This window comes from Coregonus lavaretus (genome assembly GCF_964263955.1).
Source record: "Coregonus lavaretus genome assembly, contig: HAP1_SCAFFOLD_839, whole genome shotgun sequence".
Classification (NCBI taxonomy): domain Eukaryota; kingdom Metazoa; phylum Chordata; class Actinopteri; order Salmoniformes; family Salmonidae; genus Coregonus; species Coregonus lavaretus.
The window spans coordinates 157,815-175,126 of NW_028165314.1; the positions used below are offsets into that span (position 1 = coordinate 157,815).

At 45.8% G+C, this 17,312-nt stretch overlaps 1 protein-coding gene across 1 annotated transcript in view; it reads right to left on the reverse strand.

Annotated features, from left to right (window-relative positions):
• Positions 1–15,322, reverse strand: part of LOC311115993 (peripheral plasma membrane protein CASK-like) — a 35,566-nt gene extending 20,244 nt beyond the window's left edge. The window contains exons 1-5 of the mRNA XM_084191127.1: positions 14,594–15,322; positions 3,781–3,893; positions 1,276–1,381; positions 993–1,070; positions 291–363 (exon numbers count right to left, since the gene is read on the reverse strand). Coding sequence (XP_084047253.1) covers positions 291–363; positions 993–1,070; positions 1,276–1,381; positions 3,781–3,893; positions 14,594–14,652 — 429 coding nt within the window. The 5' untranslated portion in view covers positions 14,653–15,322. The remainder of the gene's footprint in view (positions 1–290; positions 364–992; positions 1,071–1,275; positions 1,382–3,780; positions 3,894–14,593) is intronic.
• Between the last annotated feature and the right edge of the window lie 1,990 nt (positions 15,323–17,312).

Below are 17,312 nucleotides of genomic sequence, written 5' to 3' on the forward strand. Positions count from 1 at the left end.
TTCAGCAGGGTTTCCCCTTACACTACACACTAATCCAGCCCCAGCTTAACTCACCTTCATTCCTAGTTGGCCTACTACTCCTGCTGCTACAACCCAATGGGCTGATGGGTCAGTTATCGTTGGGTTACTCAATATACAAAAATATACACTCAATACGAGAAGACAGACGGTGGATCACCAATGGTTACCTCATTATGTTTGAAATCAATAGATGCCATTAGAAGAAGTGTCAACAGTGCTGTTTAGATAAGGGGGACGTGGGACTGGAGATGTGGGGTGGGGGAGCTTACCTTCACGTCACGGTGAATCACGTTGTTGTCATGGCAATACCGCAGCGCCTCCAAGATCTGTCTCATGTAGTGACTATAAGACAAGAACGAAGAGGGAGGGAGGGGGAGAGAGAGAGAGAACGAAGAGGGAGGGAGGGGGAGAGAGAGAGAGAACGAAGAGGGAGGGAGGGGGAGAGAGAGAGAGAACGAAGAGGGAGGGAGGGGGAGAGAGAGAGAGAACGAAGAGGGAGGGAGGGGGAGAGAGAGAGAGAACGAAGAGGGAGGGAGGGGGAGAGAGAGAGAACGAAGAGGGAGGGAGGGGGAGAGAGAGAATGAAGAGGGAGGGGGAGAGAGAATGAATGAAGAGGGAGGGGGAGAGAGAGAATGAAGAGGGAGGGGGAGAGAGAGAATGAAGAGTGAGGGGGAGAGTGAGTGAGGGAATTAGCAACGCCACTACTTCTTAGAGAGCTCCTTCTAAAAGCAGTTCTAATCACAGGCATGTAGAGTCCCCAAGGTTCTCATCATCCTACCACTGAATACAAGGCCACTTACTCCAAATGAGGCCTTCGGTGAAAATGTCAATTGTGACGTGTGTTTAACTGGCTACGGCTTCACTGTAGACAAAGCCCACATCAGCCCGCTTCACAATTTCAAAACAAGTCAGCTCCGTCCATACTGGAGCAGCAGAGAGGAAATATGGGAACGTAAGAGTCAAGTTTTTACCTGGCTACGGCTTCACTGTAGACAAAACCAGCATCCGCCCGCTTCACAGTCTCAAAACACAGGTCAGCTGTATCCATACTATGTCAGAGAGGTAGAAATCACATAAGATAGAACTTTATTGAATTTGGATTACACCGTTAGTACAGAAAGTGAATAGGGAGGGCCCACTCCAAAATATCAAGTCAATTCTAGAACAGAAATTATACAATTTAGTCCATTCTAGAATAGAAAGTCAATAGGTGACCATTCAAGAAACAAAATGGCCAAAACACAACCAACTTACAACTCAAAGACCATGTAGAGCATGCCATCTGAGCTGTAGGTTTCTAGTAGCTCTACGATGTGAGGGTGCTTCAGCATGTGACAGATACTGGCCTCTCTCTTCAGATCTGTGGAGGAAACAGGAGCGATAAGAGATGGAACCCATTTTCCAGCATTGAGATGCATCCGTTTGTCCTCTTTCCTCCTTCTAGGTGTATCCCCTCATCCCCCTGTTTTCCCTGACCTCTCCTCCGCAGTGACCCAGTTGGCAAACTCCAGTCGGAGCGCAGGAGGGGAGTTAAGAGAAGAGGAAATACCTCCGGCACTTGTTCGTGTTTTCATTCCCTCTCTACCCGAACCACATAAACATCAAAGGATATTAACATGGAGGGGTGCACGTGTGCAGGCAGGGAGGCTTGACTGCAGCGTGGGAAGCACACACACACACACACACGGAAGCAGCAAAGACTAAGCAGCAGAAGAAGCACACATTACACACACATACACACACCGAAGGGGGTGAAAATAGTTGAAAAAGTGAAGCTGTGGGAGCTCATGTGGTACTAGAGGTCTGGTCTGGAGTTGGACCCAGTCAGACATAATGCACTGTTGTTCTCTTCTGTTCTGCAGTTCACTTCACCCTATAGAGACCTCATTTCCACACTCCCCTCCAGTCTACTAGTCTGCAGAGACCACGAACGTGTGTGTGTGTGTGTGTGCTGTGTTGTGACGGGCCTAGCTCATGACGCAAGACCCAGAGACTCCGTCCTGATTCTCTCACTATCTCTGTGTTGAGTCTCTCTCTCTCTCATTCCTCCCCCCTCTCATACACAGAAGAAGAGTAGGAGACCATGAGAGAGAAAAACAGAACACATCATGATACAAGGTAGTAACTGAGGAGGGTATAGTTTGACAGTATGGACTTAGTGGGCAGCGCAGCAGCATAGATGTGCTCTCTATACGCGCTCATTCATGTTCAATGAAGCCCACAGTCTGATTGCTAACTCAAAATGTCACCGCACACAATTAACACGACTGTTTTCTGTGAGTTTCTGTAAAACTACAGCGGGAGGGGAGGGAGAGGTTAGTTTCATCGGGGGTCCAACTGTCTTTTCTGCCAGCGCTGTGGGGGTTTTAAATGAAAGTGACATTTACGAGTTCCATTCAGCACAACTCTTGAGCTAGAAATGAACCTCTCAGCATTCAAACACAGTGGAGGGCCTCTCCCTCTAGCCTTCTCTCTACTCTGTTGCTCTACCGCTTCCTCTCTACCTTTCTCCCCCTCTCTGATTAGCACGTATTCTCTCCCTCTACTAGGTTCTTCCAGACCCAGACTCTCTCTCACTATCAGTTTACTAGCTTCTTCCAGACCCAGACCCTCTCCCTCTATCAGTTTACTAGGTTCTTCCAGACCCAGACCCTCTCCCTCTATCAGTTTACTAGGTTCTTCCAGACCCAGACCCTCTCCCTCTATCAGTTTACTAGGTTCTTCCAGAACCAGACACACTCCCTCTATCAGTTTACTAGGTTCTTCCAGACCCAGACCCTCTCCCTCTATCAGTTTACTAGGTTCTTCCAGACCCAGACCCTCTCCCTCTATCAGTTTACTAGGTTCTTCCAGACCCAGACCCTCTCCCTCTATCAGTTTACTAGGTTCTTCCAGACCCAGACCCTCTCCCTCTATCAGTTTACTAGGTTCTTCCAGACCCAGACCCTCTCCCTCTATCAGTTTACTAGGTTCTTCCAGACCCAGACCCTCTCCCTCTATCAGTTTACTAGGTTCTTCCAGACCCAGACCCTCTCCCTCTATCAGTTTACTAGGTTCTTCCAGACCCAGACCCTCTCCCTCTATCAGTTTACTAGGTTCTTCCAGACCCAGACCCTCTCCCTCTATCAGTTTACTAGGTTCTTCCAGACCCAGACCCTCTCCCTCTATCAGTTTACTAGGTTCTTCCAGACCCAGACCCTCTCCCTCTATCAGTTTACTAGGTTCTTCCAGACCCAGTCCCTCTCCCTCTATCAGTTTACTAGGTTCTTCCAGACCCAGACCCTCTCCCTCTATCAGTTTACTAGGTTCTTCCAGACCCTCTCCCTCTATCAGTTTACTAGGTTCTTCCAGACCCTCTCCCTCTATCGCTATCAATATTTTCACACACACAAACAATTCTCTCTTTCCATTTCCTTATGTTCCGGTCCTTGGCTCTTGGGCCCAGCTCTGACCGGAGCTTCACAGATGGCACACCATGAACGCCAAAACCCAGGGCACTGCCATCACAGTGTGACACACACACACACACACACACACACACAGAACAGCATGAAACGGCACGAAACTGCGTGGAAAGTTAGTATGCATCAGCGCTTTACCCAGACACACACACACACAGAGTGCGCTTTACCCAGACACACACACACACAGTGCGCTTTACCCAGACACACACACACACACAGTGCGCTTTACCCAGACACACACACAGTGCGCTTTACCCAGACACACACACAGTGCGCGAGTGTGACTCTTCCTTACCCTCTGTGCTGAGGCCAGGGCTGGAGGTGAAACTGGCCACGTCTACGATCTTCACCGCAAACTGCTGCCCTGTGTCCCTGTTGATACAGCGCCTCACCACACTGAAGGGACCCCTGGAAGACAGAAAACACAGTGGGTTAGTCACGTTTCACACACACACACACACACACACACACACACACACACACACACACACAGCAATTCCAGATCTACACCAGTGCCTTAGGAATAGGGGGAAGGGGTCGATTTGGAATTCATCCTTGGATATATCTGGCACCTTTACATTCTCTCTGTTCTTCCCTGTAGGCCTTCAGTAATCACATTGCAGTAACAAGAACCCAACAGCCATGAACAGCAGGTGGTAGCAGTGGGAACAGCCCTGAATATGATGGAGCCTATTTGAGGGAGCATAATGCTGGAGCTGTAGCAGCTAGCGACGTAGCCTAGCCTCCTCTCCTCCGCCTGGGGAATTACAGAGCAGTGGTGAGCACAGCTGGGAAGACTAAAATAAAAGCCCCATTCCAGAGGCCTCGAGGCAGGAAGAAATAGCATTGCTGACAGGGGCCTTGGACCAGGGTGTTGGGTTTGGGTTGAGGATACGGTACGGCAGGGAAGTGTACTGGGCATTGGGCAAGGTTGGAAATCCCAACGGGCGCACACACACACACACACACACACACAGAGGAAAAACAGTAGTAGAGGAAATAAACCCAGAACAAACGCACACATTTACACACACACACCCTCGCACGCAAGTCCCCATTGCACACTGTGCTCAGCTGTCCCGCTCAGTATAATCTTAAAGGCTGTGGCAGTGACACTGATGCTGACAAAGACACGTGACTGAAAGGCATCTGACAGCACACACACATGGAAATAAGAGCCATCACTAAACAGCAATGCATAAAACTCAGTGGCAGGGATTCCAACTCCATCATAACAGAGTTAAGGCTAATTCATAAAAGTTTCCTATAAAATAGGCCTACAACCTGATAGCCTATAAATACTAACCAATAGGTAGGGGGTTACAGCCACCATGTGTGGGCCTCTCCTACTATAATGATTAACCCAGCTCTCTGCCTCTGGTGGGAGGGAGGGGGAAGACTGACCCATATGCTAAAGAAAATATCCCCCAGACATTACTAAATCTGTGAAAACAGTGCAAGACTCCCTCAAATCCCCCCCTCCCCCTCTCCGGTGGGGTTGAAAGACAGCCCTGGCTGACAGCCGTTTATCTCATTAAGACAAAGGAAGGAAAGAGGCACAAGCTGAAAAACAACTGCTGGTTCCCTTCCACCCTAGCTCCTCCTACGGTGTAACACTGGTTCCCTTCCACCCTAGCTCCTCCTACGGTTTAACACTGGTTCCCTTCCACCCTAGCTCCTCCTACGGTGTAACACTGGTTCCCTTCCACCCTAGCTCCTCCTACGGTGTAACACTGGTTCCCTTCCACCCTAGCTCCTCCTACGGTGTAACACTGGTTCCCTTCCACCCTAGCTCCTCCTACGGTGTAACACTGGTTCCCTTCCACCCTAGCTCCTCCTACGGTGTAACACTGGTTCCCTTCCACCCTAGCTCCTCTTACGGTGTAACACTGGTTCCCTTCCACCCTAGCTCCTCCTACGGTGTAACACTGGTTCCCTTCCACCCTAGCTCCTCCTACGGTGTAACACTGGTTCCCTTCCACCCTAGCTCCTCCTACGGTGTAACACTGGTTCCCTTCCACCCTAGCTCCTCCTACGGTGTAACACTGGTTCCCTTCCACCCTAGCTCCTCCTACGGTGTAACACTGGTTCCCTTCCACCCTAGCTCCTCCTACGGTGTAACACTGGTTCCCTTCCACCCTAGCTCCTCTTACGGTGTAACACTGGTTCCCTTCCACCCTAGCTCCTCCTACGGTGTAACACTGGTTCCCTTCCACCCTAGCTCCTCCTACGGTGTAACACTGGTTCCCTTCCACCCTAGCTCCTCCTACGGTGTAACACTGGTTCCCTTCCACCCTAGCTCCTCCTACGGTGTAACACTGGTTCCCTTCCACCCTAGCTCCTCCTACGGTGTAACACTGGTTCCCTTCCACCCTAGCTCCTCCTACGGTGTACGCCAGATTGAAGGGACAGAGGAGGTGTAAGCAATAAGGTGTGGACTACACCTAGCCTTCATATGGATTATGATTTTATTCTACCATATTGTTAACACCTAGGTCTGCAAACACTGTAGTGGTGGTGGGGTTGGAAAGTAATAAAGGGAAATATATTTTTTTAAAGGAGATATTTTTTTTAAGGAGATATTTTTTTAAAGGATAGATTATATATATATATATATATATATATATATATATATATATTTGCGAGAGAAAGAAAACATGGGGGATTGGAAGTGATGCAGACAATTACATTGATGGAAGTTACAATCTATCTGCAATATTAAAGCTGATCTACCCTAAAAAATTGTTTTTTGAAATAATACACAAACAAAACACTGAAGTGGTAGGGAATGGAGGTAAGGGGATGGGTGTAGAATTGGCCTGGACTAGTATTGCCCAGCCTAAGCATCAATAAACCTACCATAATATCCATGACACTGTGACGAGCCAAAGGCCAGGGGAACTCAGCGAGGTTGGAGGTCAATTTCATCTCAAATCAGCTCAAGAATTCAAATATCCTCACAGAAGATGATAGACTAGCTGCCCAATTTGAATTCGTGAATCGAATTGCAATTCATCCCCCTAGTTGCCGAATGTAGACTGAGTGAGTTCAAATGGAACTGACCCCGCCAAACCCCCCACCCCTGGAACGTGCCAAGGCAAGCGATCACACGCAGGAGTGTCATTCCACGGGGGAAGGAGTGCAAGGAAGGAGAGAGAGGGAGGGGGAGAGTCAGTATGCACTCTTTGATGACATAGGCACAGCTGTGCTCACAACATGGGCCTCCTCCCACGTTCAGCACACCCCTGCAGTGTTAGTATTACCCTAGAATTTGCCCCTCCCCTCCCTCGCTAGCTCGCTATGAAAGATGCGAGTGTTTGTGTTCTCAGAAGTACGGCAACTAATCAGTCTTGTTTTCTTTCTACTAAATGTCTTGGTAAATCACGGTATTTAACTAACTTTAAAGTACTTTATTTAGGAGTGATCTGTTCACAGGCAGCAGGTAGGCTGGCAGCTCCAGATTATTTGATTGACAGTTCTGGTCGCCTACTGATGGACTTTAGTCCCCCTTCAGAAGCACCATTCCTTTACAGACAAGTAAAACTCCCGTTCAGTGGCGCTTCTAAACCACCATTGTACTCCACCATTGTACTCCACCATTGTACTCCACCATTGTACTCCTGAGTGGCGCAGTGGTCTAAGGCACTGCATCGCAGTGCTAACTGTGCCACTAGAGATCCTGGTTCGAATCCAGGCTCTGTTGCAGCCGGCCGCGACCGGGAGACTCATGGGCGGCGCACAATTGGCCCAGCGTCGTCTAGGGTAGGGGAGGGAATGGCCGGCAGGCATGTAGTTCAGTTGATAGAGCATGGTGTTTGCAACGCCAGGGTTGTGGGTTTGATTCCCACGGGGGGGCCAGTATAAAAAAAAAATATGTAATCACTAACTGTAAGTCACTCTGGATAAGAGCGTCTGCTAAATGACTAAAAATGTAAAAATCTCCAGAGAAGGTTTTGTGTCGGTATTTAAAAAGCTGTAGAGTACCCTTAGACAGACATGCCGTAGCCAAGGCGCTTTCAATGGTGACTGCGGTAGATTTAACGTCATTGCCCGGTCCTAGCGGTCATAATGGGACCATTATTCTGCATTGTGAAATGTGTATGATTTTTTTCTTATAGTTTTAACGGAAAACCGATTTCAAAAATGACTGTTTAAATGGCAGTTTAAACGTTAAGCAAAATTGTCAACTTCTCACATCCCTAGTAGTGAGGAGTAAGGGAACGTTGCCTTCCATTGAAGTAGGCTAAGAATGTGACTCATACTTACTCTTTTTGTGTCAGAGTCCGATTACAGTCCAACAATGGTGTTAAAAACAACGAGGCGGAGTTCATTTAACTAGTCCCCGATGCCCAAACTGTGTAGACACTAATTGCGCCAAACACCTTCTAAAATGCCAAGTGTCTTGAGGTAGGAAAGTGGAAGAACACACAAGGCCCTAAATATCTGCTTGGTTTAATTTACTGGTTACTTGAAAATCAAATCAAATCAAATCAAATTTTATTGGTCACATGCGCCGAATACAACAGGTGCAGACATTACAGTGAAATGCTTACTTACAGCCCTTAACCAACAGTGCATTTATTTTAAACAAAAAAGTAAGAATAAAACAACAACAAAAAAGTGTTGAGAAAAAAAAAGAGCAGAAGTAAAAAATAAAGTGACAGTAGGGAGGCTATATATACAATAGAATAAAGTGACAGTAGGGAGGCTATATATACAGGGGGGTACCGTTGCATAGTCAATGTGCGGGGGCACCGGCTAGTTGAGGTAATATGTACATGTGGGTAGAGTTAAAGTGACTATGCATAAATACTTAACAGAGTAGCAGCAGCGTAAAAAGGATGGGGTGGGGGGGCAGTGCAAATAGTCCGGGTAGCCTTGAAGAGAACAACCTTTTGAATATTCATGGTGGGGAATTAGTATTCATCCTGCTGCACCGGAGTGCGTCTGAAATTCACAGGCCGAAATACCTCCAGGACATTCAGCCAGTCTCAGAGCAGAGATATCCACTTCTCTCCCAGACTCAAGTACGGTAGTCTGAGAGCTGAACTACCAATTAAATGCACCCAACCATCGTGTTTCTTTTACCTACAACATCCCTTTCAGAATCAGATCAGATTGTGTTACGTAAAAGAGGAAAACGTATGTAGGGAGGTAAGGAGAGAGGAGGAGAATCAAAGGAAAGAGAGGAAGAAAGCAGGCAAAAGTACATAGAGAGGTAAAGAGAGGGGAAGGAAGGAAGGAAGGAAGGAAGGAAGGAAATGAGGCACTTTTTGGGAAATAACCAGAGTCAGACACTGGAAGCCCAGGAGCCCTTAGACAAGCAGAGACCAAATTCGATATCACCTCCGAGTCCGCTGTTCTCAGAGCAGTCCCCAAACCCATTGGTAAGAATAAATCAGCCAGGCCAAACTCCCCAGAGTCCACTCTCTGTTAGGAGCTGACCACACACTTCCTGACAAATAGTGACGACAAGAAACAACGAGAGAAGAGAAAGTTAGAAGGAATCTAGAATTCTGAGAAGCGCCTCGGGAGGTGTTGGCAGATGGAGAATCTTAACAGCATGCCTAGAGTCAGTTACATTACTCATCTCATTATAATGGCTGAGGTGGAGAACAGTTCCTAGACCTGTAGATGAGGGTGTAGGCTAAACTGTCTGTGAATGAGTGGGCCCAAGACACATGCACAGTACAGGAAGAGGAAAGACGGTGAAGGGTTTGTTGTTATGTTTGTTCAGGGATAGCTTAGCTTTCCTATGTTCTATCAGTAATGAATGAACTGAGTGTTACGGTTGCTCAGAGAATCCATTAGAGGCTATAAGACACACACACACACACACACACAAATGGTAGTTAGCTTTATGTGTAGCAAATGTGTTTATTGTATGTAGAGCTATGGATTAATTAAGAAAAACTGCTTTTAAAAAAAACTGCTTAAAATTGAATGAGATCAATGCGATACAAAGCATTAAAACGTAGGCTAGGCTAGCAGTTGATGTGTAATTAGCTGAGCCAACGCGAGCCAGAGTACTGATCACTCCACCGGTTCCTAGCCATTCTGACAATATTCCAATCCTTCCTGGCCCTAATGAGTACCCCAGAGCCAGAATGGAGAGCCACGTGTGATCCCAGTTGCACTCGTCTGCATTACTATTCCCATGTAGAGAGAATCATTATGAGCAGAGACGGCTCAAATTACCCACGCCTCGCCCATCCCCTTCAACTGGAGCATAAATGCCCGGCATGAGCACGTCACTGTGTTTTACTGAAATATAACACACACAATGGGCTAATAAGTAGGATTGCATAACCCGTTTGCGTGAGATTTACTTCTCTCAGACAGATAAGGATGCAGTGAAGAGTAAGGCCTTGTGCCATCCTTTGTCAGAATAATGGCTGAATAGGCAATGGGCCTTAGTTCACTGCTCATTTAGAGGGTCACGCCTAGGCTACTGTGCTTTGTCCAATCTGTTTATGCATTTGTTTTTACCAAAATTATTCAAACTAAATCGGAAGATATCTCATTTTTATATATTTTACAAAGGTTTGCTTCCAAAAGCACCAGTAGGCCTACTCCCAATGGTCCTGCAGTAGACAAATAGCTAAGCAATTGGTCCGAGTAACTCAAATAATGTCTACCAATACTCTCAAATGGGTATCCGAGTAACTCAAATAATGTCTACCAATACTCTCAAAAATGGGAGTCCACGTCTCCTTTTAACTTTCTTAAAGGAGGAGAAAGGAGAGGAGAGCCTGGCACTAGCTGGCCGTCAGCCAACTGTGTATGGATCCGGAGGAACTCGATTCCAACAGAGAGCCAGGGGGGGAGGGTTCCATTCTGGTCGATTCAGAATGTTCCAGATAGTGAGACTGAACACCCCATTCAGCTAAGTGTACAGTAAGCTACACCTCAGAGAACAATGAACATACTGTAATAGTCAACTAGCAGGTTATCGTCAGAGCTTGACCCTACTGGCAATCCTCCCCACCCACCCAGTCACCCACACAGTCACCCACACAGTCACCCACCCAGTCACCTCCCTTGACTCCTACACAAGGAGGATCACAGACAGAAGAGTAGAGGCGGACACTACAATGGAAGTGTGTGGTGGTGGTGGTGGGGGATAATTGGTCTGACGTACATGTTTACAAGGGGAAAATATCAAGGGTCAACTGGTGAGTCAAGACAAAAGATGAGCGTATCTGATGGGAACGGTCATCTTCATTCTTCAGAATGGATCCCTTTTTCTGGCAGATGCTTTAGTCATACTGTACCGGGGTGTTTCCTAGATTAAATGTTGTGAGATACTGAGCGAGATCTGGAAGCAAGCACTATAATTAAGCAATAAGGCCCGAGGAGGTGTGGTATAAGGCCAATATACCACGGCTAAGGGCTGTTCTTAGGCACGATGCAACGCGGAATGCCTGGACACAGCCCTTAGCCGTTGTATATTGGCCATATATCACAAACCCCCGAGGTGCCTTATTGCTATTATAAACTGGTTACCAACGTAATTAAAGCAGTAAAAATAAATGTTTTGTCATACCCGTGGTATATGGTCTGATATACCACAGCTGTCAGCCAATCAGCATTCAGGGCTCAAACCACCCAGTTTATTAAAAGAGATTAGGTAGAAATAACAGAGAGATTAAAACACTCCTCCAGCTCAGGAAGTGAGGCGAAACAAAGGCACAGTCATCCCAAAGGCCTTCTGCCAACCCCAAACCTCCACACTGTCGGCCAACCTTAGACAAATTACAGCGGAGGTGTGTTGCTGTGCGAGTGTACTAGCCCAAGACAATTCCCTTATCAGCTAACACGAACACCTGCATATGTCGCTGGTTGACATGTCTATTTACACTATACCAGACGCTGTCGGCAGAGTGTCACACCTACTTCGGTAAGTGTCACCACACCATTTCAATTATTATTATTATAAAAAAATTAATAAAAAATGTTGGTCATTTTAGCAGACGCTCTTATCCAGAGCGACTTACAGTATCATTCACAATCATTCACAGATCTACATTGTCAGTCAAATGTCTCTCGTCAAAAAAAATGTCTGTTTTAGATCACAAACCTCCTCAGAGGGCTATAAGCCACATGTGAAGTGAGCATTCCATTGGCAGTTATTGTTAAGGCTACATGTATGGAGGCAGATCTGGTAAACACATCCAGACTATATTACACTACATATGGGAATGTTGATTCTCAGAGCCATGCATGGAAGCACAGGCAACACTAGAAGCGGAAAAAAAAAAATGTTAGGCTGAAAAATCGCATCCGACTAAGCACAGCCGTCACATGGTGACAAACATTTGTTGCCGTCTCAACGCCGCTTTAAACGTCCCTGACTATACAGACCCTTGAGTGGCGAACACAGCACATCTTCAGTTCATCGAACACTCCCCATGAACTAACAAGGGAACGAAAACGTCTGAACCAATTGGAGCAAGGGATAGCAGGAGAGGAGTTCTAAGCCTCTGTTCGTTGGTTCCCTAGCTCTTCTTGACAGGCAGTGTGGTTTACAGGAAGAGGTCAGCCCTTGAGTGCGGCAGCGCCTTGCTGACATTAGTTATATATCCAGCCTCGGGGCAATCCTATTCCTAACCCTCCATTGTCTCCAATGATCTTCCTCAGCCTCCCCTCCCTTCACCCTGGGCTGAGGAAAATGATCCCCAGCTTTCAGCAGGAGAGGCTGGCAGAGTTCTCTACCTAAAAAGACACTGGCTGGTACTCAAAGTGCTTTTGTATGACAATCGCATAACTGTCAAACTAGGCTACATCGCCGGTGGAGAGAATCGATTTGGAATCGTGCTTTTTTGTTCGGCTCTCTTTCCCAAAGCTGGGATATGATCAAGTTTATAAGAAAAGATTTGCTTCACTAAACCGAACCTGGTGATGTAGAGTGAAATAAACAAGGTAGCGTAGCTGTTTGGGTAAAATACCTCCTTGTGCCCTGACAACTATGAGTGAGAAAGGAAGGATGAAAGGAGGAACAAATGATGTTGGGAAAGGGAAGGTAGGAGGCCATGAAGCCCTTTCTGATCATGCTGCTAACATAGTCACGGTGTACGCTCCGCTGACTAGAGGCCCTCTCTGCGTTGCTGCACCAAGGTATGCCCTGGGCGGCTACTTATTTAACAGCTGTCCCGAGACCAGTATTGTCACCCACCTCATAACGTCTAACACTAGGACTGGGTCAAGTAGACCAGATCCTAGATCAGTCACTGAGTGAGGAGTAAACCGAAGCAGAGAGCGCCCCCAAACAAAGAGTAGAGCCTGAGGGGCTGAAGAGCAATCAGCATGTGTCTCAGCCTGGACCCTAATGGACCCACAGATCTCGACTGAGCGTAGAGGGGGAGGGGAGCTAGGCCAGCTCCAAGACTACAGCTGCCTGCCTGCCTGCCTGGTCTCCATATGAAGGGGTGTGATCATCAGCCACAACAATGGCCTGCACCAAATAGAAGAGGCCCTCTTCAATCAAAAACCACCTTGTTCCTGCAAGAATGCATCTTAGGATTTATGTGCTCTATAAATCAATGTTTATAGTGTGAAACAGATAGAAAACTGGACTGCACCTGGGCCTATCAATTCTCTCAGAGTTGGAACTGGGAAGAATGCGCTTTAAACATTTGGTCACTTATTCTGGAAATCTCGTAACCGGTTTTTACTGAATTGGCCTAAACCCCGAGTTGCTACTTTAGATTTTAGACTAATTGTCAATCTAGGGTTAAATTAGGTTGCCTCCTAAGTCTCTTTGTTAGACAAATCCAGCCTAAATAGATCAGGGATAAACAAGATCATTAACTGCGTGTGCAATGCTTAAAAGCCCATCAACAATAGGATTGGCCACCTCTGGTTGGTGGGGATCAATAGACTGGTCTGCAATTGACAGGGCAGGAACAATGAGTACCAGTGCGTGATGATATCAGAACACAGGTGCAGCCATAGAACACAGCAGTATACCCAAAACACTGAATGTGAATCTATTCTGGTGAAGAGGTTTCATCCTCCCCAGGAGCATTTGCTCCATCTCTTAAAGTAGGATCAAGAAGTAGTGTGTGACATCATCGTAATGACGATCTGCAGCCAATGTCTTGTCCCAAATGGCCAATGATACTCAATGATTATGACTATAATAACCCTGCATCTGAATCTGAGAGAAGAGTGTAATGGTGTTGACTGTAGTAGTTGTGGAGATCGTTATAGGCCTAGTTGTAGTTGCCAAGCCCGTTTACATTTCAACTTAAAACTAGAAATGGCCCAGCTTTTGAAACGTATAGAGCCTCTGTTCCAAACCACAAATGTGTCACTAGGCCTATTTGTAGTAAAATAATAAGATGTTATATTGTCATATACACCGGATAGGTGTGGTGAAATGCTTTGTTTTACAGGGCCAGCCATAGTAGTACAGCACCCCTGGAGCAAATTGGGTATTCGAACGAACCAGTGACCTTTCAGTTACTGGCCCAACGCTCTAACCACTAGGCTACCTGCCGCCCAGTACCTCCTCATCAAAATAATTTGTGTCTATCTGAGAAAGCTGAATGGATGCACAAAACATTAATGAAGTAGTGCCTTCTCTTCATCTCTGGATCTAGATTGGGAAATGTTTTGAATATGCGTGAGCCAATTAACTTCAATTTGGAAAGCTATATTCTCTCCTGCCATGGTAAATTAAGATATCCTACCCAGATAAAACAATGCACTTGGCTCTTGAACTAAACGGGGGGCTTCACCATACATTATGGGGCTTCACCACACATTATGGGGCTTCACCAAGTCAGTAGGCCTAACTGGTTTCCCATTTATTGAACATATGCTTCTTGAACTCGTTAGTGTGTAAGTGATTTTACATAGGCCTGTCAATAGATGGGTAGTGTGAGGTTTTGTATGACCAACTCACCTACAAGTAGGCCAAGTAAAACAGCTGTCATGATGGTGGTGGGAAATAATATTTGTAAGGCAATTGCTTCCATACAGAAAAAAATACAGGCAGAGACACACACATAGAGCAGGGCATCTCGCAATACAATGCATTCAATGCAAACAAGAGGTTTCATTTATTATCATTGTTCAGTTCATAAAAATATGCTGACACTTACTTCCCAATCACCTCGCACAGCTCGTAGACATCCTCGAAAAGCACGTCGTCGTCCGCCATGGTCCAAAGCAAACGGGGATGCTACCCCCGTGAAATTCGCCCCACACGGTATTATTTGTAGAGAAGCCAACGGCCTCAAGTGTACAGCTCTGACTTATCCTCGTTGATGGAGAGGGGGAACTGCCACGGAATACCCCAGCAAGCTCTCAGAATTCCAATGGTCGAATAATTCTTGGTTCCAAAATTAATTTCCCAAATGGAAAACCGATGGAGAAGGTAACGTTAGCCAGCTAGCTAGAGCGCTAAACTACATGCGCTGGGTTTAGCTAGACCGTTTTTGACACTCCTCGGCCCCACCTTCTCCTTCTCTCCCGGCTGGTTAATCCAACGACCAGAGCCGAGGGCGCGGAGATTTTTCTACGGTTTGCACAAAACACACCGCTTTGCATGCCCCGAGATTGTATCTTCGGTTAATGCCTAAGTTACCAGATACCTCTTCTTGTTCGATGCATCCGATGATGCCTCTGCCCGAGAAGGCAGCTTGCTCCCCCGCAAGCTAGCTGGCTAACTATAAAATGGTTGGCTATCTCCTAGCTATCTGGATTTATTTTACCGTTTGAAATAGCTTGCTAGCGCCGTTATTGCGCTGAGCACACCCAACGTATCACATATGTCTTGGAATATTACCGCACATGCAAAACAAAGGTTGCAAACAGCTCAGCTACCTGATCTTAAATCAAATACCTTCATGCTTATCTCGTAAAATGTGCATTCATGTATATTTCGTTGGTATGTTTGAAATAAGATATTATTTCGTATTCCAGTCTTCTTCGAGCACCGTTGCTCCAGTTTTTACGCTGTCTCGGATGCTGCTCCTCCGGCTTCGAGAAATGGAAGACTCCTCCCTCTCTAGGTTACGAAACTGGTGTGTGGAGAGCCATAATGGCTTCGTAAGCGCGCTCAGGCTCCTTGCTAATTCCAATGCCACTTGAGCCAAGATGCCGTTCAGGGCACCACCCTCCGAGTCCCCCAAGGCGCAGTTTCCTAATCGGTTTCACACTCCCCATTCCACCAATCCACGGTCGCATTCAATGCACCGCGCGCACGCGTTGACACCATCAAAAGCCCATCACCTTACGTCAGCGTTTCCACAATCTTTTCCCTGCCCTCTCAATAATGTATATAGTGTATTAATTATAACTTTCCATCTGATACAGATTCGTCTGGACCAGTATTGCACGTCTGTAAATAAGGGTAACAAAAAAGGACCAGCATCCATAGCAGCATTGGACATTATTTTGCTGTGCTGCTGCAACATAAATGGGCCTATGCATTACACGCCCGGATGGGTTAGCAGAAGAATAAGAGATTTGAAGTGATCTCTGTTGTTCAGGTGTACGTTGAGAGATATTCTCTAATAAGAAGTGATAAGAGACCTGACAGATATTAGACCTGTTAGGCATAGTCATGTCACAGCCTCATCCTGGATCTGCCACTTCGCCTCTCCGCTAAATGTATCTAGCAGCCTAGTGCTGACAGGGAGGGGCTGGTTCTACCTGTGGAGTTGCATCAGATGCTGTCTGATAAGAATTAAACAAAATTGGTAACTTGTTGTTATAAAAGTGTATGTAAAATGTATCAGAAAAGCTGTAAAAACAATAAAAGATATGTGTCCTCCGAAGAGGATGGGTTAATAAAAAATTAAAATAATAATAATAATAACTTGTTGGTACCAAAGCTGCTTAGTGGTTCTTGTTCTATTGAATCCCAAAGAAACAACCACGTAGCCTAACTCATAGGTTATTGCAATATAACTACCATTCTACCACGTACCTTTTCAGTAAATACCTGGTAATTAATTGGCTTAATGGCATTGAATGCACTGCTTTGCTTTTGACTGATCCCTGGGCCACATTGTTGACACACCTGGGCCAATGTATTTGTATTATTCGGCCCCAACTTCACAGCTGAGTGAGTCACTCTGGATTGGTTGATACTGCCCCCTTGAGGTGGTCATACAGAACATAGATATATTATTAAATTACTAGAGGGGTTATGTCATAAACCCTAAAAGTTCCAGAAGGGGGTGAAAATGGCAGCCAGGGAGAAATCCAAACCAATCTAATTGGAATGAATGGCAGTAGAGGCAAAATCCTGATTTTACTTAGTAAGGCATGTGATATCAGAAATTGTGTAATATAATTATTGTCAACCTAAAATATTGTCATATAATTATAAATACAGTTTTCTTCAAATTCATTATTTTACACAATATCTTACAACAGCACTGGCAAACAATGGTTAACCAACTCCCTGACCAAAATGGCTGACCTTATGCCATCATAAGAAGGTTCATGTCCATTCTAGTATTCTAATTCCTAATTCTATGATACAGAACTCCAAATCTAGATGCAATGCAGGAATAATATGATAATATCACACAGGTAGAATTATTTTCATCCAAGACTCACTAGTCATAGGCTCTGTATTATACCCCAAATACTTTCCAAATACATAAGAAATACATTTACTTTCACATAGAATCTTCCTTCGGAAACAGAAATATGTTTCTGTCTACCCAGGCTGGCATTATTATGACAAATTCACTCCAACTCAGAGAGAAATGATCCCATTTTATCCATTTTAATTTTTTTCTCATGAATAATTTCTGTAATAGGCCTAAAATGGTCCCTATCTATCAGTTGTTTAATAAGACATGC